Genomic DNA, 20712 nt, shown 5'->3' on the forward strand with positions numbered 1-20712 from the left:
CCTTCCCTCTCTTCCTCCTTCCTTCCCTCTCTCCCTATTCCTGAAGGATATTTTTGCTGGATTATAATTTCGAGTTTACATGTCTCTCAGCGCTTCAAAGATATTGTTCCACTGTCTTCTGTCCTCTGTGATTTCTGAAGAGAAATCCATGTTAATTCTCCTATTGTTGTTTCCATATATATATAATGTGTTGTTTTTCTCTAGCTGCTTTCAAAATTTTTTTTCTTTATCTTTGATTTTCTATAACTTGATTATGATGTGCCTGGGCTTGATTTCTTTGAATTGTTCCTGTTTGAGGTTCTGCGATATTCTCGACTCTGTAAATATATATTTTTTAATTAAATTTAGGTACTTTTTGTCTATTTTTTTTTTAAATATTTTTCTGCACCAACCTTTCTCTCCTTTTGCGACTCCAACATTCAACTATTTTATATTATCCCATAGATTTCAGGGACTCCTTTTCCTTTTTTTCCTCTCCGTTCTTTATATTGGATAATTTCTATTGAACTTTTCAGATCTAAAATTTCTTTTGGTTCTTTTTTGTAGTTTCCGTTTCTTTTCAAATGTGTTTACCTTTACCTCATGAAACATAATTATAACATCTGCTAAAGTCTTAAATACTTGTGTCATTGACACCATCGCACAGCCACTGCACTACCTGTTCCACACACACACACACACACACACACAGAGCCCACCCTTGGGGAAAAACCAGTAGAAAAAAATGAAAAATTAAAAACAACTGGTCTCTCCTATGCTCATGAGAACACCGGGGCATGATTTCTTATGGCCTTCTGGCTGTTCTTGCCACCGCTGTGCAATACAACACAGGACTCACTTTCAAGTTGGTTATCAGAGAAAAGATAAAAACAAAACAAAACAAAATGGGAAACTCAGAATCGTATGAGTCATATCTACAAATTTGACTCCCTTCCCCAACCTGCATGCATTGTTTTGTTCACTTTTCAGAGCCCTCATTTTTTCAAAATTTTAATTGTAAATACCATGAGACTTAGGCTGCAGTGAGGTTATTCCAGTTTCAGCTGGCACCAGAAATCCTACAATTTAAAATAATAAAAATATTTTCTACTCCATGAGCCAAGACATGGTTTTCTGAGAAACTTAATACAGGATTTCTCCCCAAAAGTGATACTTTCATATCTTTACATCTATGAGCACAGATCAGTTAAATGTATTTTAATGAATAATTACTGCTCTCAGGGACTTGTCAGCATTAACTTGATTCTACCGATGTCACCATGAAGCAAAGAACATGCCCAAATACTCAAAGAGTGCTAACAGTGTTTTCCCCTTGTGTTCCTTAGGGATATCCTTTCATATATTATAAAATTGAGTTAGTAAAAGAAATGCTGTGAAACTCGTTGTCCCTCATGTCAATTTGCTTTCTCAGCACATGTCTGATAAATATGCGCGCACGCGCGCGCACACACACACACACACACACACACACACACACACACATGCGTGTTATATATGCCATTTATACACATATATATTAAAAAACCTAAATGTATTGCAAGATGCTACCTAGAGTAGATGATAAATGGATTCTGTATTTATACCTATACCATCTATTTTAGAAACCTGAAGTGATATAAAAATGATGACAATTGCTTATAATTTTAAAAGTGATAAAGTATAATCCCCAGTCGCATAATTTAGTGATCTAAAATTACACCAGCTATACCTGCAAGTGTATATATAGTGCTTTGTTTTACTCGCCATAATTAAAAGAAAAATGGCAGATCATTTAAAGTATAAATTATTAATAAATTTTTATGACTATTAATATCAATAACCTATAAATGATTTTCTAGTCCAAGTAGATAATAAATCTGTGAGTTAACAAGTTTCTTTTCAAAATATTAAAATAATGTGGCAATGAGCCTTTCCATGCCCTTCTCACCTAGAGCAACCTCCAACAGAAATGAGACCTTCTACCAGCACATTTATATGCAGCAGCTGTATTACTGGCAATTCTCATTTAAATAAAAATGTACGTAGTTATTGTTAACATAATCATGTTAGTTGTGTTTATAAATATTTAAAAATTAGTATTTGTTTTGTTTAAGGTAATGGAGTCCAGATTTGAAATTGCCTCATATCTTGACTATGCAGTCTAAGGCAGACTCTAAAAGTAATTTTTCTTCTTGTTTGTTTAGGGGTTTTTGTTTGTTTTTTGAAAAAATGACTGTGCCATCTGGTCAGCTGTGAAGGAGTTGAACCATTCTGAGGACATTTAACCCCCATACTTCCTCACTCCACAGTCAGTCCAGTATCTTAATACTCATTAATATGTTCTATGAACTAACAAACCAATTTGAAAACAATTGCTTCTACTCTCTTGCAACTTCTTTACAATTTTTCAAGCATCAACTGTACTAAAATATAAAAATTAAAGTTGATTCGAATTTATCATACTGTAAAAACAGGTAATACACTTCTATGTAGGACAAAAATATCCATGATATGATATGGTATGGAACACTTTCTGCATTTTAAAGTTTTATAAATGTTACAGATGTTACTTCAGGTCCAATTAAGAGGTAGACATGGGATAGAGTTCAGTAAGAGCTCAAGATTTGGAGTCAGTCAGTCCTGAGTTCTAATCCCAGCTCTGCTACTTACAGCTATGTGACATTGGGCAAGTTATTTAACATCTCTGAACTTCAGTTCCCTATCTATAATATAAGGGTAATACTGATAGCAACCTCCTAGGGTTGCTGTGAGAATTAAACAATGTATATGAAGCTCTTAGCTAAGTATGTAGCACAAGACTCAATGAATGTTAATTGTTGTCACTTTTATCATCATTGTTAATGATGTCACTTGTTATTGTTGTCACTTTTATCATCATTGTTAATATCTTTAAAAGCTGACTTTAAAATAGTGGTTGTAATCTGCCCAAAAACCTCATATCATTTTAGTGTAATTATAGCTATTGCGTAGTTTGAAAATTTTCAGTTGTAGTAATTGACTTCTTTACCCTTTTATTAATAAGTCTGTAGAAATTGTGCCAAAGACATTTGAGTAAACCAACAGTTAGAAAATCATAAACTGGCTTCTTACACCTCATAAATCATATCTTGATTTCATTTAGTTATTGTGACTTTAAGAGAAAGATTGAATTACATATCTCTTTAGAATTAAAGGCTTTGTTAATATCCCTGGAAAGGCTTAGAATTAACCTGTGACTTTAATGTCATAATGATCACAACTTGAACATTTATCTGAAAGCTTAGCTGCTGGGAACATTCCTTGCTGACCAATAATGTAAAATGAAATTATTACTTTGACAGGAATCAGCAAGTAAGTAGGTCTTTTAAATGAGAGGCACGCTAGTGCATCACTCAGGGAGAACTGTGCTGCAGAAAAGAAGTCACCCAGCCAGTGGGGGGAACTAATATATGGGGAAAGGTATTGGAATGAAAATCAGAAATTTTTCCTTTAATCTTGACTAATGTTCTTAGCTCTTTGATGCAGATAACTAAATTTCTTGGTGTTTTAGTTTCCTTATCTCTAAAATGGGTATAATAATTCTGTTCTTGCATTGCAGTTTAATGGTTTAATCTGAGCTCTAAATTAGATGATATTTCTGAAATGCCTTGGAACTATGAAATGTTATTCACCTGTAAGTTGGGACTTCTGTAGTTTTTAGTAGTAGAAGGGAGAGCTTAATAGGCCTTCCTTTTTGGACATGAGGAAAAAATTGTTGTCCCAGCCCTTTTGACACCATTTAAACTAATAATTACATAAAATGAATGAAAAATTGGAGGAACCACTTAAAGCCACTGGATTGGCTTTCAGTGTTACAGAACTCAGACTTTGCTCAGAGCAGAGAAGAGGGTTACAGTTGGAATTAAGTTGATCTTCCTTAGACATATATGATTACATTTTTTACTGGACAATCAAATGAAAACAATCAAATAGGAAAGATATCCAAAACACCACAGAACAGGATAGAAAATAAATTAAAAGGAATTCACAAAAATTTTTTACATTTCATCTGCTGCTTAGCACCATTAAGTAGACAGAATACACTTCCTTCTAGGAAGATATAGAATACTTGGTTCTGAAAGTTAGAGCCAGTGGACACTGGTGATCACACAGGCCAGCAGTCACTTTACTCCTTTCGTCTTATGGGATCTGGGCTTGGGTTTTCAAACAAGGAAATCTCTTCCCCTTCCTATCACATCTTACAAGGTATAGAGTACAGAGCATTGGAAAAAGTGTTAATGGAGTTAGCCAAATGCCTAGCTATCAGCAAGGAGAGGGTGAGTCTTAACTTGGCATTCAGAGTAATTTAGAATTGATTTCTTGGTTAATTTTGCTGTCCTGACATTGAATTGTTACTGTGTTTTAAGGATCTAAGTTCTTTCACAACTTAATTTTCATGCATTATAGGGGCCTCATGGACTACATTTGCTTTTGTGTCTATATTTAGAGAAAGAAAAATATCGCCATTTAAACTAAGGATAATAAAAGAAATCTAGAAAAATATAAGAAATTCAGTAACCCTGTAGCTTGCCTTTTACATACATGTCCAGTGGTAAGAAGGGACTGTTCTGATAGTGACGTCTCATTGCAGGGACTTATACTTCCAGCCATTGAGCATAGCCCAGACCAAGCACAACGTGGCCCCTTGGAAATTTTACATTAATTTTATAGATAGAGACAGATGTAATAAAAAGATCTTCCCAAAATGCTTTCTTTTAAATTTAATTCTAGTTCTATAAAGAAACATTTTTAAGTATTCTTGGCTAAGCATAAAAAGATTAAGCTAAAAGACCATCTAGGAGCATCTCGTCAGTGAAGTAAGAGAATAGGGAGTCTCTAAGCCCTCATCTACCACCCTGATTTCTCTTGAGGTAGTTTCTCTCTCCCTACTCAGGCTAGATGTTAACTCTGCTTGATCTTCCTGGAAAAAAAAAAAAAAATGTGTGAAATTGAAGGGCTGATGCAGTCACCATGTGTTCTTATAAATTATTTTAAAGTGTCATTTCAGTCTCTTTATATAAAGGTTGATATACCCAGATACCTTTGTAAAAGAGTCTCTAACTTCTAGTTTAAAAAATGGAGCCTACTTTGGCTTGTAAGTTATTTACTTCCTTGAGGATTATTTAATTCCTATGTACAGGCTAAATATTTCTAAAGAATGGGAAAGAAGGTAAGAATATAACTTTGATAATTACTAGAACCAGAGTGCTTGGAAATTGTCAGGTTTATCATTTCTTCTAGCCAGGAGTGTTAAATAGGGAAGTAAATATATTGACTAGTTTTTAAGATCAAGATTGGGTATAATTTTCACTAATAAGCAAAGCTTTTTATTTTTTACCTTCTAAATTCCTCTTATTGTAGATTAGTGATAAAAAAGATTTTTCAAAACCAAAAGACAAAAACAAAAATCTAGGAAGAATAGACACTTGGAAGACATATCACTCACACTCCTATTTTGTTTGGAGCTTGTGTTTAAGAGACAAGACAGTGACTGTTTATTTAACTCCTACCATGACATATGCCCCATACAAACCACGTTACACATATTTAATATTCTCAACAATCCCACAATTTAGTTTATTATCCCCATTTTGGAAACAAAGCAATTGGAACTCAGTGATGTTAAAAAGAAATTTACCCCACTCAAGAAGTCAGGACTTATACCCAGATCGGTCTGCCTCCAAGTTCATGTTCTTTTTGTTACCCTATATGTTATTCTGTTAAAAACTGATGTAAACTCTCCTATAAAACAAAATGTGAGAAAGTTTCATGAAAGTAAATCTGTGTTCAGTAAGTTCTGGGTCAGTGACAGACTGGTTCACCAACCTCTTCTGTGTGGCAGTATTGTATCACCTGCCAGTTGTCCCTCAAGAGTTCATCAAAAGTCACTTAAATGCCATTTCATAAACACGATAGCCCTGGGTACCTCAGGCCAAAGAGAGTCAGTCTCCCTAAGCAGCCATAGATGCCACTTTGATTCTGTGGCACCTGGGACAGGCCTGGGCTCATTAGTTGTGGCAGACTTCAGGATGATTGTAGCTCATAATAACAGGTCATTGAAGACTTTGCAGAAAAATGAATAAAATATATAGTCATTTCTTTTAAAAAACCAAACAATAGATCCTTCTGGACTTTCTGGAACCAGTAAAATGGAGACAGAAGTAAATCTTGAGGCTATTTGCAGAGCTACATCATACAAGCATTACGTTTCTGAGGAATTTGTGATGGTTTTATCATATAGTGCTATCAGAAAAGAAAAACTCAGTGCAATATGACATCAAAGCAGAAAGTTACTGAAATTTAAATCTACAATAGTAGTTTAGGAAATACATTAATTTTAATTATCTCTCATCAGTAATGCTAACATTAACATCAGTAGAATTGGAACTTAAAGCATGATGTAATTTCAAAAGTTGTTGATAATATTGAACAAGATTTCAAGCAGTAACAAGATGAGATTAATGCGGCAAGAAGCTAATACCAAGAGTAAGATGACAAACCATTTGCTTATTGAAGGAAACATGGTTAAAATGAGGTATACCGAAACCAAATTAACCAGAAGTTTATTTTTCAGGGCTCATCCCCCAAATTTCAATTAAAATTTTTCCAGTAACACAAGTTTATAAGACCTTTCCACCATGTGAAAATTTTATTTTCTTGGTATTGCTCCATATTTAAGTTAGTACTCATTTTCCACAGAAATGTAAAATACAAGAGTATCATGAGAAAGTTGAATCAAAATATCAAAAACATTATCGTGACTCTAGTTACTTACATCTGCCATAACAGAAACTGTGCCTGGAACTGCCAAGGAAAATATTGGGGTAACTTCTCTTTCTGCCCTTCCTTAACCAATCCACTTGCAGAGGTGTTCTTAAGCACAAAAGTGGCCAAGAGGCACGGATTATCGACTCTGTTGTAAATGTATAGATCATACAAGTAACTGTTAGAGAGGGGTGGGTGAGGAAGAAAATGATGGTACAAAGTCTCACTAATCTTTATAATAGATACTTAGCTTTCAAATAAACAATCTTATAGCACAAGGCTTTTTTAAATTCAAAGTTCTTTATTCATATGGCAAAAGAAATTAAAACATTTTGTCTAAATGATGGATAACACTTAGAAGTATCTGTGTAAAATTAACTGGACTTCATTATATAGTCAGTGTTATATCTTAAAATGAGGAAATTACCTCTGAACTCTATGGGAAAATGTCTTCTATTGGAACCTAAGTAAAAATTCAACTAAGTAACTTAGTTATGAAAAAGAAATACTCTGCCGCATAGTAGAACAAAGCAGGGTGGTAATAAAGCTTCCAAAATCCATAGCATTCAGCTATTCTGTAATGAACTTGGAAAACAAATTTTTTATGTTAAGTAGAAGATTGCAAAGAATATGAACTAGTTCATTTTCAAAGTTTCCTTTTGAGTTGGCCACAGTGAATCATGTTATATTTTATATGATTCAAATTTTAAGCAAGGACATACTAAGGAATAATAATAAAATAATAATAATGAGCAACACTACAAAGACGAGTTTTATCAGATTTAGAGGAAGACCTTGCAAGCAGTTAAGTGAAATGAAGGCTTGGTGAAGAAGAGCAAAGTAATCTACAAGTACAAAGAACACAGTCTGAATCAAGTCCCTGAAATCCAACAACACCTTGATCCACCTAGGAATAGACTTGAGACTTTCTGAATCTTAGGTCGTTTCTTGTGACATGTTATAATGAAGCATTTTCTTTTGGAGGCCAGGTCAACCCAGAGGGAAAATAATATAACTTTGTCAATACCAATATCTTACTGAAGTGAGTTCTGGCTGACTTTAAACAGGATTTATATCCATGAGCAGTTTGTCATTTTTTCTCATGCATTTCCCATATTCTGTTACTCCCACTAAGATACAACTTTCTCTTATTTTTTAGGCTTAGAGATACCAGTGTAAGTGTGCTCATCAACAGCGAGAGGAGTTTGAGAGCTTTTTTTGTTCATTTAAATAGGCGTTTGCTAAGTATGGAGAAGGAAACTAGCAAAGTCTGAAGGAGCTTCCAGTATGAAACAATCATCCCTATTTGTCACTCTATCATATTCACAGGCTCCTTTAATCGTAGTTTCACTAGTGCTTTCCCAGCGATGTTGACCCTGAGGAATGTGTAATATGAACCCTATTTTCTCACCCTGATGATAGAATTCAGGAGAAGTAAATTGAAGACAGTACAGGAAATCTAGAAGTCGTGCCCCCTCATCATCTAGCCGTTAGAATATAAGGGACTCGATACTGACTTGCAAACCTGAGCTATTTCTCTGGGATTCTGACATAACTTTCTGCTACTTCTGCTCCTTCATCTAACTGCAGTGACTACAGGCAGATCCAAAGTAGAGATTTTAGCCAAAACTAAAGAGAGTAGCCACCAGCCCTGTCATATATTCAGTATTCATCAACCATGCAAGCTGTATTTTCCTGGATGCCCCAAATTTCAGTTATTCTGTTCTCTTGCCCCTATAAATACAGCTGTACTTTTAAAACTAGTTATGTAGTAATTAAACCAATAATATCATTAAGCCAGTAATATTTTGTTAGGAAATAGTCATTGAAATTTTGGCCTTCTTGGATACATTTCCTAGATTTTCACACTTTCTTTGATTGCTAATTCATATTCTGCTTCCTGCTATTGCCAGTTTGTTGATTTTATCTCTAAGTCATATCCCCCTGATGTAGATGGCCAGGCCCTCTAACTTCTACCAAAAGGAAGGCAACCTGCATAAAACCTATCCTCCCTACTTGTAAAATGCTCACTCACGTTATCAGAATTTGCTGTTGCCCTAGTCTATTCAATGAAGGTAAGACATCACATATCCTTTGAAGTGCTTTTTTTCTCTCCCCTTCATTTTAATTTTTGTATATGCCTGATATGTAGTCCCAATTTTTTCAGCTCTGAATAAATTATATGTCCATATATCAGTATGTGCTTAGGATCATCCCAAAGATGGTCATCTTCCAGTACTTAAAAAAAAAGATATGTATATGTGTATGTATATATGGATGCAGCTAGGTTTTTTACTTTTGAATTTACTAAACCTACTATCCTGTTTGTTTTATTCACTTCACAAGATATTTTGAAGCTCCTCCATATCAGTACATCAGATTCACTTCCTTCTTTTTATTAACAGCATAGTATTCTTTTTCTTTAATTTATCGGGGTGACATTGGTTAACAAGATTGTATATAAGTTTCAAGTGTAAAGTTCTGTAATACATCATCTCTATATTAAATTGTGTTCACTGCTCAAAGTCTACTCTCCTTCTGTCACCATGTATTTGACCCCTTTACCCTCTTCAGCCTTTCCCCACCCCCTTCCCAACTCTGATAACCACCATACTGTTGTCCATATCCATGAGGTTTTTTTTTATTTGTTGCTTTCTATTTTATATCCCACATGTGAGTGAAATCATATGGTTCTCATCCTTTTCATTCTGACTTATTTTGCTTAGCATGATACTCTCAGGATCCTTCCATGTTGTCGCAAATGGCAGTATTTCATCTTTTCTTATGGATGAGTAATATTCTACTGTATATATGTACCACATCTCCCTTACCAAAGGACATTTAGGTTGTTTCCATGTCTTGGCTACTGTGAATAATGCCAGCTTAGTATTCTATGCAGTATTCACAGTATAGTTGTAATTTATTTTACCATTTCTCTATTTAGTTTTATTTTTCTCATTTTTAATATTTCAGATGATGCTGCAGTCAACTTCTTTGGATGTTTATCTGTGTAGTTTTAAGTATTTTTTTAAGACAGAGTCCTACAGATGGCCTTTCTGATTACAAGGGCATGGATATTCAGAAGTTTGGTCCTCTCCCCCACACATGCAAAAATACTGGATTTACACTCTTTTCCACCATACATGGGAGGATCTATTTCTCCTCCTTCTCCCCCACACAAAATATTATCGATCCTTTTAATTTATGCTAATCTTATTACTTAACTGTATTTTCTGTTTTTATTTGTGTATATGCTTGATTAATAGTGAGGCTGAGCAGACTTTTCCTATTTTTCATAAAACAATGCTCTCAGAAGGATTAAACGGCTAAAAGTAGAAATATCTTTAAAATCCTTCAAGAAACTACAGAAAATATATAATCACCTAGGGATAAATTCATAAAGTAAAAGTTAATAGATTTTTAACCCCATCTATAAAAAAATGTATGCAAACAAAATGCATCAGAATATAATTGAATGACAACTAACATACCAAGAGGAAATGTTTGCTACACTTAGCAAACAAAACATTAATACTCATAATATATAAGGAGCTCCTACAAATTAGTAAGGAAAAGGACTCAATAGAAAAATGAATAAATATTTCGTAGAAGGGGAATTTTAAATGGCCAATAAATGAAAAGATGCTTAACCTACTTTGTTTTTTATTGTTAACAATACAAAATGGTTGTCATTTTATGTCAATATGTATAGATGTTCTTTAAATAATTGTATGGATTATCATTGTTTATTTAAACATTAATCTGTTGATGAACATCTAGGTGGTTCTATAGTTTTCACTATGATAAATAATTTTAAAGTGAGAGAGAGAGAGAGTGTGTGTGTGTGTGTGTATGTGACACAGGCATCATTTTTTTAGTCTTGGCCTATCAGGTGAAAAATTCTACTTATTTTAAAAAATAGTCTCTTTGATTATTGGTAAGATTGAATATCTCTTAATGTTTATATTTTTAAATGTTTATATGCTATTTTTCTTTATTAACTGCTTCTTAGTATTAATTTTCTTCTTTGAATGATTGCTTATCCTGTACTCATTTTTCTGTTAGTATCGGTATTGATTATATGAACTCTATATATAATCAGTGATATCCCTTTTCTGTCATACAAGTTTAGATATGTGATTCCTATAACTTGTTTTACTTATCATCGTTTTACTTGCCAGATTTTTACACATCATATTAATATTTCTCTAATCGAATTCATCTCTGTTCATTATTTAGTTATATCATTTATATCTGTGATATCATTTTCTCTGTTATATCATTGTTCCTTCTCTAGATTGTATTTTCTTCAAAACAAAGAATTATGCCTCCTCATATAGGTCTGGCACAGTACCACTTACTTTATAATAACAGCTTCTTGATGATTGCTCATAAGTGAGGCTCTAGAAATAGACACTGAGGTTCTAGAAGGTTACGAAGCTCCTTCACACTTGATTAGATCCAACCAGCAACAGAGTTTTGCCATCCTTTCACCAGACTTGCTCATTATACTTAAGAGAAGAGTGTAGTGTTACTATGTAATGGATCTACTATGCATATTCTCACTGCTTTAAATTCACTGATCATATAAAAAGGAAGAATGCACTAGTTTAGTGTTTGATCTTTACCACATAGATCTAACGTCATGATCAATTGCTTTCAGTATTTTCTTTGAAATCACATAAAGGTTCATATGTGCCAAATTTCATAAGGATCACATGATAAGGTCAGGAAATACAAATTCCAAGGCAGAATTTATATGCCCAGTTCACATGTGACAGTAATACTATATAACCATATGTTGAATATAATACACTGTATGTAAATGCTATTCTTGAAAGTGATCCAATCAATAAAACCTAAAATAAATAACACTTTAATAACACATTTCAAATCAACTGAAAATGGAATAGATGGAATCTATGGCAAGAACATCCCTGTAAAATTGACATTCAGAGGCCATTAAAACACAGAGAGTAAAACAATCTTGAAACTAAAGAAAAACTGTGAATATTTAGAAGTTTTTAAAAAGCCTACCACATTGTATGCCAAGATACAGCAGTCGTTTTTATTTAAAGTGCTATTTCAATAAAAACTGTGGTTTGCTAAGTATTAAAAAGAAAATTCCATTTGCCATCACCAATAGCTAAAAAATGCTTTTAAAATATATATACAATATTAACCAGAAAGAAATGTTAAAAAAAAAACACAATATTTAATAGAAAAAGTTAAACCAGAAAAAAATGTCAAGTTTTAGTTATAATTGGGACTATTAAAAGATCGGCCAATTTTTATCATTACAGAAGGTTATGGGAAAGCTACTGAAGCTAACTTCAAAAGCCTAGCAGTAAAATGTGATTGTAATGTCAGTAAAACTCTGAAACAGATCAAATAACCCCTAAGTAGTACTAATCCACTGCTGCTTTGAACATGTATATGCTTTTTTTTAAGCTGAAAAGCTTGCACTTTTTTCTTTAATTTGTTTCCAACATCCCGTTTTTTCTTAAAAATAAAAAGGAATCCACCTATTCAACTGTTAACAGTCAACAGCTCAGAATGCAGAAACTTTACCATTAGTCAGAGGTGATGTGAGTTAAGATTTGAAATGTCTTTTCCTTTTTGGCCTGGTTCTGGACAATATGGTTTCATCATTCCACCTTGTACAGAGAGAGCCTCTCTTTCTCCATACAAGTATTTGTGTATTGTATGTATACAAACAAATTAATCAATGAAGGTTACACACTGTAGTTAATCAGCTTTTCCTCTTGTTTATCAGCCGAAACTCTTATACCAAAATGAGATATTTATGATATAGTCGGCATTTTTAATTTCAATTTTATCACTTCAGATCCTGGGAAGACTCTGCCTGAAGCCCTTGATTACTGCACAGTTTGGCTGCAGACGGTGCCTGGAGAAATAGACAGCAAAAGTGGTATTCCACCTTCCCTTGTAATGCTACAGATTAAAGACTTTCTTAATGGACCAGGTAAGAAAGTCATACTTCAAATGTGTGTATTTTTTTTTCATGAGAGTATATTAACATGTACACAGGGTCTATTAGTAATCTTGAGATTCATTGCCAAAAATGAACAGTTCATTTGTTTTCCAAAAGTGTACTCTTCTGCTCAGGCTGCCCATTATGAAGATCAATAGGCAGATATTAATATGCATTGAAAATTACCTGTAGTCTGGCAAAAAGTAGTTAACAATTAAAGAATAATTGACCGGAAGCCAAAGACCCAAGATTTTATTTCTACTTTTTCTACTAAATAACTGTGTGACCTTAGGCAGTTGATCTAATCTATTGTGCCTCAGTTTCCTTACTTATAAATGAAGAGAGAAGAATAGATGGATGGGTGGATAAATGGTCGGGTTGGTGAGTGAGTGGATGGATGGATTGATGAGATACGTGATATACATATATAAGGCAGTGTACACAGATACATTTGATATATAAATATTTCAGTTGCTTAGCAAAGTGCTAGAAACATTTTTACTCAGTTTTCAATAGATATACATATCAAAATGTATTTATTGCATATTTATTATGTCCCAAGTAGTGTTTTACGTATTCATATAAACCAAGGAATAGGCACTATAATTATCCCTATTTTATGAATAAGTAAGCTAAACTGAGTGCAAAATATCCCTGTGTGGACCTGGGTGAAATGTATGCTATAGTGAGCCAATGCACGTGACAATTCACGACTACAGACGGAGGTGGCGGCTGGTCATGTCCGGGGTCCATTTCTTCTTAAGCGTATTTCTCCAGTGCTGGCATTTAAAAGTATAGAACTATGAAGAACTATTTCTAATTATCATAAGCATCTAGACATAGTTTTAAAGACTCAACGGAAAGCGGGAAGCTGATGAGGAAAACTGAGGGAGTCATTAAAGTTGGAAGAAGTCTTCAGGGTGAGGTAATGGATGGATTGAGAGGAGTGTGAGTCCTAGAACTTGCTTAGTGAGTGTGAAGTACTATATTTCATTGACTCTAAGCCACTTCCAATTATAGGAAAAAACATTTTATGTATCACTAGGAGAAAAAAATATCCACTGTTTAAACTATGATATGGTTCTTTCTTATGTCAGTTGCAGGACACTTACTTCCTGACTTCAGAGTTATTCACATGTAAAAAACTGAACATGTTAGAATGGATAAAATAGGGGAAGATCATATGGTTAGTTAATGGAGAAAGGAGAGGGAAACTTGGGTTTACCCCTTATTTCTCTTTTTCAGTGTCAGACTCTTTTTTGTTTTTTGGCACAGTCTTTTACCCACTTTGGCTAGAAAGCTCTCTTCTAGTTTACATTCGATTGACTTGTTTGTAAAAGGGATGGGACCTGTAAATGGTAAATTGTTTACCTATTTTCATGGCAATCAAATAAATTGAATTTTAAGAGATGTGTCAGTGAATGAATCAAAAATTATGCTTACAGTTCTAGAACTTAATATGAGTAGTAGAAATGTGATTTTTAAAAATAGTTGTACTTTGTGTTTCTTGTACTTTTTTAAATTGGAAATTACACGTATGCCATTTCTAATCTTATGTTCAGTCAATAATAGTTATAATCTATCTAGAGAGTCAAACTTTTAAATAAATGATTTGAAATAGTTATTTTACAGCATCACTTCTCTAACTTGAGTGTACATTTAAAGTATCTCTGGGGAGCTCGTTAAAATGCAAATATAATTTAATAGTTCTAGAAGGTAGGTAGGAAATTGTACATTTCTAACATGCTCTCAGGTAAAGTGGATGCTGTTGGTCTGGAGACGATACTTTTTGTACCAAGGTTTTATGTAACTAATCTATGAAAGAAAAAAAAATGTATGATTTTCTTAATATCATCAGTTACAAGTATTGAAGACCAAACTGCAGATATTTTGGGGGGTGTAAGATAAGGGAATGATACCAAGAATGATGAGTGGTTTTTTAAATGGTATTTTTATTATGAAAAATCAGAAACAATGTCCAGTGAATGGTTTAAGTTCTTCAATATCGAAGAGTCCAGTTCTTCTAAGTCTCTTTTAATCGAGAGTACTTTTCTTTCATAAATTATTTGAGGGAAGATTAGTTCGAATGATATATCAGCTGTGTGGGATTCCACTGAAACACTAAACAAACTTGAATTGCTCCAGAATTCCCTGTTGTAGACAAAAATTTCTTTATTGTAAACGATTTGTCACTTAAAGTATATATTCCACTTAAAGTAGGTGTTATTCCAGAGCATAATTATATTCTCTAACTACACAGCCAAATCGCCACTCTATACTAATTTAGAGTTCAATAAGAAAAATAGGACACATTAAAGCATTTCTTGCCATGGGAATGTATTACTTTATAGATTTTTGGCAAGTCAAGAAAATTATTTTTTTTCAAATTTTGGGTAATAGTATATACTAAGAGGAATATTATTTATGCTGAGATATGGGGAACAAACTTCAGCTTTATAGTATTACCTAATACCATTCTCTTTTCTTGAAAAATAAAAAGAAAGGCTTTTTTAGTTTTGCAACTAATCCTTCTAATTTTTATGGAGTGTTATCATTAAGAATCATTTACTACCATTAGATTTTTTTTATCTATGTTCCCATCTTATTTAAGAATCATTTCCAAAGAATGTTTTATGCTACCTCTCTAAAGTAGTATATTTCCAGTTATTCTTTTTTGCTCTTGAATTAAGATTGCAGTAGCCATAAAATTTATGGCCCTGAGGAGTAGAGGAAATACAGATTATAACTACCTAATTTTAAATTTTCTTCATAAAGATGCAAACTTAACAGCTTTTGAATTCTGCCTTTCAGATTTATTTTTCAGGAATTATTTGATCTAAACAAAGTGATAAAAATGCTGCTCTTTAGCATTTGTTTTTAGAAAAAAAAATGCAAAGTTTTTAAGTATTCTCTTATTAATAGTACCTTAGACAAATGGTAGGTCCCAACTTCTATATCAAAAACCCCTTCGGTACGCTCTCAGCACCCCCACCTCCTTTCTGCAGAGGCAGCAATTGTACCCATTAGCAAGGTCAGTGGCTTTGAGAAACCTGGAAAACAGCAGCTACCAGAAACCCACTAGAATAATATCTCCAGCAGGTGATAGATTAGTTGGAACAAATTGGAACCATTGCAGTTCAGCAATCCTGGTTTCTTTCAAGCTGTTTTTAAAATGTCGTCATTTTAATACACAATCTAAGCCCCGCAGAACAGTCCACAGCAGGTTAATTTGAATCATATGATGTGTCACTGCCCTCAGCTGACATGAGCTCTATTCCATGTGTGAAGCCATAATAAATCCATTCCCAACCGAGCAGAATTCCCCGTGAGAAGGTGAACTAATCCAGGCCTCACACTGGCATGCTAGCCCTCCATAATTGAAAGCAGGGCCACCTGTTCCCTGCACAGTTAGCCTATAGAGGAAAAATTAGCATTAGATCAGATATTTCTTATACTGAAAAATCATTCATACTTCTTGCAAATTCAGCTGTGAACTGCTTGGTATGACATCATACAGAAAGGTAGGAATGTGCCCACTTGATCCCAGTTTAAAGTTTTGTTAACCATAGGATTTCTTACCTTTGAAATGAGATTTTTTTTTTTTTTTTTTTAATTTAATGGGAGCTGACACGTGAGGAGAAGAAATGGGAAGGGTGCAGATTTTTCTAATTAACTCAGGGTTGTTTGCAAAAAGAGTTGAGCTCCCTGGTATTTTTTTCATTGCTCCTTTGCAGACGTATTTTTGAACACTGTCACTGTAGCCATAAAATGACATTTAAATGATAACAAAGAAAAAAACATGCCCAAATGGGAAAACTTTCCCTCATCGTTTATGTTTTATTGTAATTAGCATACCACAATCTTCATATAATTTAAGTAACATAGTTATAGCAAGCACAGAGTTATGGCTGCAGTTTCACATTTCTTTTAGTATACTTCCAGTTGAAACACATAGCCCCTGATTTTTTTTTTTTCTTAAGAAAATCGTTTCTTTAGCCACTCCTTGTTTAATCTATTCATTAACTTAAGCTTTGTTTCAGAGATTGCTTTCATTTTTGGTTTTATCTGATTTTTGTTTTAAAATTTTATTTGACTTTTAATTTGTTGTAATCCTATTTTGAAAACTGTTTTCTTATGTTTTATGGATTAACTTACTATGTTATTGGTTGCAATGATTTTAATTTTTACTTTATGTTATAGGTGGCAATTATTTTAATTTTTATTTTTAAAAAATCAAAAAAATTCTAGAATATCCCATTTCCACAAACATCTTTGATTTGGATAAAAATGTAAACTTAAATAATGTAAAATATTACTTTAAAAATTTCTCAGTTACAGTAACATACCATTTAAATAGGTTTGCTTATATGAATATAAAGTAGAAATTTTGCATTGTTTACCCCCCAAAATATATATTTTTGAAATGTGTTTTTTGTTTTGGGGTTCGTTTGTTTGTTTTGGTGAACTCTTTTTATGTTCTTTTATTCCTGAATTCATTACTCAATATGGATTAATTCAGACATATCTTGAAGGTGACTGATTCAGGAGAAGTAAGATACCTGAAAAAGATGACCCAAATAGCCTCCCGATATTTTCCAGAGTGGTAAACGAAAAATAAGTAATATAGTTTTTAAATGCAAGAAGATTCAAAGTGAAAGAAAGCATCTTAAGAAGCTAATTTAAAATTATTTATTTTAATGTAGACTTGATAGTTAACCTTTTGCTTTTTTTTCCCAGAAATTAGGACAAGGCCCATTTCCTAATCATTGGAGTCCTGTCTTTATCTTAATCCAGTTTTATAGCCATACTAGCAGGCTATCTTCTACATTTAAGAAATGTAAACTAGTTAATAAAACTGTAAGAACCTTGACTTTTACATTTCCTGAGTTTTACGGGCTTCAATTTGCAGCATCAGCATTACATTATTGTAGTTTATATTCCCCATGATTTATCAAAATGAAATAGTAAACTTGATGTCAGAATGTCAACTATGGAATAGACCAAGAATTTTAAAATGCAGGAAATCTTTTCATTATTTCAACCTTAGTGTTTCAACTCTAACTTGGATTTTTGGAAGAAATGAGAAAAATGGATGATTTTTCAATTAACTGATGTTTAATAAACTTTTTTCTTTTATTCAGCTAACAACCTGATTTTAATACCAGATTTTCTACTGTAGAATCAGTAAGCCATGTTAATTACTTTCCAGCACTGTAGAATGAAGGGACTGTAAATCTTTGAAGCTCTGGCTAACAGTGGTCCCTCCAGGGGACAACACTTGGCTAAGTAGTAGGACCCGAAGAATCACAGAAACTGACTCTGGGGGTGGCTAGATGGTAAGAGGCCATCCCATAGTCTCCTGCGGGGAAGTCAGTAGTATGGCAATTATTTAGATTTTTATTTCTCCATGTCCTCTAATTCTATCAGAGTTCTTTCCTCTACAGAAGAGAATTAGGGTAATTGGGGGATATCTTTTTAGGAACACGGAGTAGGCTAAGGTAGAAAAAAAAAAGAACGTTATCTGCCTTCTCCTAACTTTCCAACTTCGTGTTTGCATACAGCTCTCCTTCCCCTGACTGTATAGCCTTGTGCCTTCCCAAGTACACAGTCGTGTGCCTCCTGTTTTTATCTCGCTCATGACAAACCATAACCTCGACTGTCTTTTGTGCTCTCATCTCCCAAATGCCTGCTTCTAGTTTTGTCTTATCCAATTCTAGGACTATTTCTCCATCTGCCTATTAGATATGTTTAGTTATTTAAAATTCAGCATATCTACATTAAATAAAACCATTTTCTTCACTCTTCTTATTCACTCTTTAATATAGTCTTCAGTAGTCTTCAGATTTTTTACATGTGCTCATGATAGCAGCATAATTCCACTCATGTCCTCTCACAATTTTACTATCACTTTTGATTCATCCTTCTTTTTATTTCAACTCCCTTTAGCTTTTATTTTGAAATGGTCCTCCATTGTGCCTGCTACCTTCCTGGTAGAGATTTATGCCCTGATTACTTCCTCAGTCTTCATGAACCTGATTACTTCAGATTCTCCTTTTATTCGATAATCCTATCCCCTGTGCCCTTGCTAGATTAGCCTCCCCTGTCAAACTCATAGGAATCTTGACCACCCACCTCCCTCAGTTCATCAAGTCAAAACTCCCCTCAGCCCTCAAGACTTTCTGTAATTAGGTATCACCTGGACAATCCAGGTTTACTATCACTAAGCAGGTGATCCTAATCATTTTACTTCTTTGAAGCTCAGTATTTTCTCCTATAACGTAAGAGAATTATTTTAAGGATTCCTTCAAGTTCTAAAATGATGGGTGTAATCCCCAGTAGAACTCTTCATTCATTTGTTTTCACAAGTATTTATGAGCAACTACAATATTCTAAGTATTGCTCTAAGTTCGGAAATATAGTGATGAGCAATAGATAGATAGTTCCGTCTCTCAAGAAATGCATACAATCTAATAGAAAAGACAGAATTTGATTACCAAATAGTCACACAAAGTAATATATAGTTATAAGCTAACATAAGTGTTAAGAAGTTCTTTGGGTTCATTACAAAGTGAAGATTTAGAGATGCTTCTCTAAGTAACTGACGCTTGAGCTGAGTTACACAGGATGAAAAGGGGTTAACCAAGAACATCGAGGGGAGGGTGGATTTCCGGGAGAATTTGCAGAAGACCCTATGGGGAGAGAGATTATGGCTCATTAAAGGAAATGAATACAGGCAGAGCAAGGGAACAGTGGTGTGAGGTGAGGCTGTAGGAAGAGGCAGAAGCCCAGCCTTGCTGGCTATAATAAAAGATTTTCCATTTTTATCTTAGGAGCGCTGGAGAACCATTGAAGAGCTTTAAGCAGGACATGTATGTGATGGGGGAGAAAGGCATATGTGTGTGCGTGTGCGTGCATGTGTGTGTGTGTGTGTGTCTATGTTTATATTTGCATTTTGAAAAGATGATTCTAGTTGCAGGGTGGAAAATAGATAACAGGGGCTAAAGTAAATGCATGGGACCAGTTAGGAGAATATTACTGTAGTACTGGTGTAGATAATGCTAAGTTGAATCAGGGAATGATAATAGCAGTAGGGAAAATGAAAGATTTAGTGGATATTGGGGAGGCAGAATCCACAGACATTGGTGATGGCATAGAGGGAATGGAGGATAAGATTTACTCATGACATCTGGGTTTCTGACTGGTCTTACTGGATGGATGGTGTTCTGGACTGAATTATTGTTGAAGCCCAAATGCCTTGTGTTGTGGTTTTTGGAGATGGAGCCTGTGGAAGATGATTGGGTTTAGATGAGGTCATGAGGGTAGAGCCCTCATGATGGGATTAGTGTGCTTATAAGAAGAGACACCAGAGAGCTTCTGTCTCTGTCTCTGCCATGTGAGGACACAGTGAGAAGGCAGCCATCTGCAAGCCAGGAAGAGAGCCTTCAACCATGCTGGCATCTCAGAATTCCAGCCTCTATAATTGTGAGAAAATAAATTTCTGTTGTGTAAGTTAGTCTATGGTATTTTGTTATGGCAGCCCAAGCTGAGACAGGTGGTGGTCCTGTTTACTGAGATAGAAAATACTTGAAAAGAACCACATTGGTTTTGTACATATTTTTTACTAGTGTTCGTGCACACAGATCCAGGGGAAAGCCCTGACACTGAAAATCTACCTCTGTAACTAGAGGTCAGGGAAGGACCAAAGAAAGAAGCTGGCCACTCCAGTCTAGTAATTAGTAGACTTTATTAAAGGAAATTACACACGAGGTATGTCTTTGGCACCTGTAAGACAAAATGGATCCCCATACACATGGCAAGCACCAAAAAATTATAAAAGGTAAAGGAGGGGACCATCATGGGTACTAGTTTATGAACATTGCCAGGTATGGGAAATTACTTAATGTGCTTGACCACGTCAGGACAACAGCCTATTC

At 34.2% G+C, this 20712-nt stretch overlaps 1 protein-coding gene across 1 annotated transcript in view; it reads left to right on the top strand.

The window, feature by feature from the left end:
- The window catches only part of LOC105302910 (vacuolar protein sorting-associated protein 13B), a gene marked incomplete at its 5' end in the record, with an annotated part of 342584 nt that overhangs the window by 125096 nt on the left and 196776 nt on the right, over nt 1-20712 (top strand). Inside the window, one exon of the mRNA XM_023521022.1 lies at nt 12632-12769. Coding sequence (XP_023376790.1) covers nt 12632-12769 — 138 coding nt within the window. The remainder of the gene's footprint in view (nt 1-12631; nt 12770-20712) is intronic.

This window comes from Pteropus vampyrus, unplaced genomic scaffold (assembly GCF_000151845.1).
Source record: "Pteropus vampyrus isolate Shadow unplaced genomic scaffold, Pvam_2.0 Scaffold287, whole genome shotgun sequence".
Lineage (NCBI taxonomy): Eukaryota > Metazoa > Chordata > Mammalia > Chiroptera > Pteropodidae > Pteropus > Pteropus vampyrus.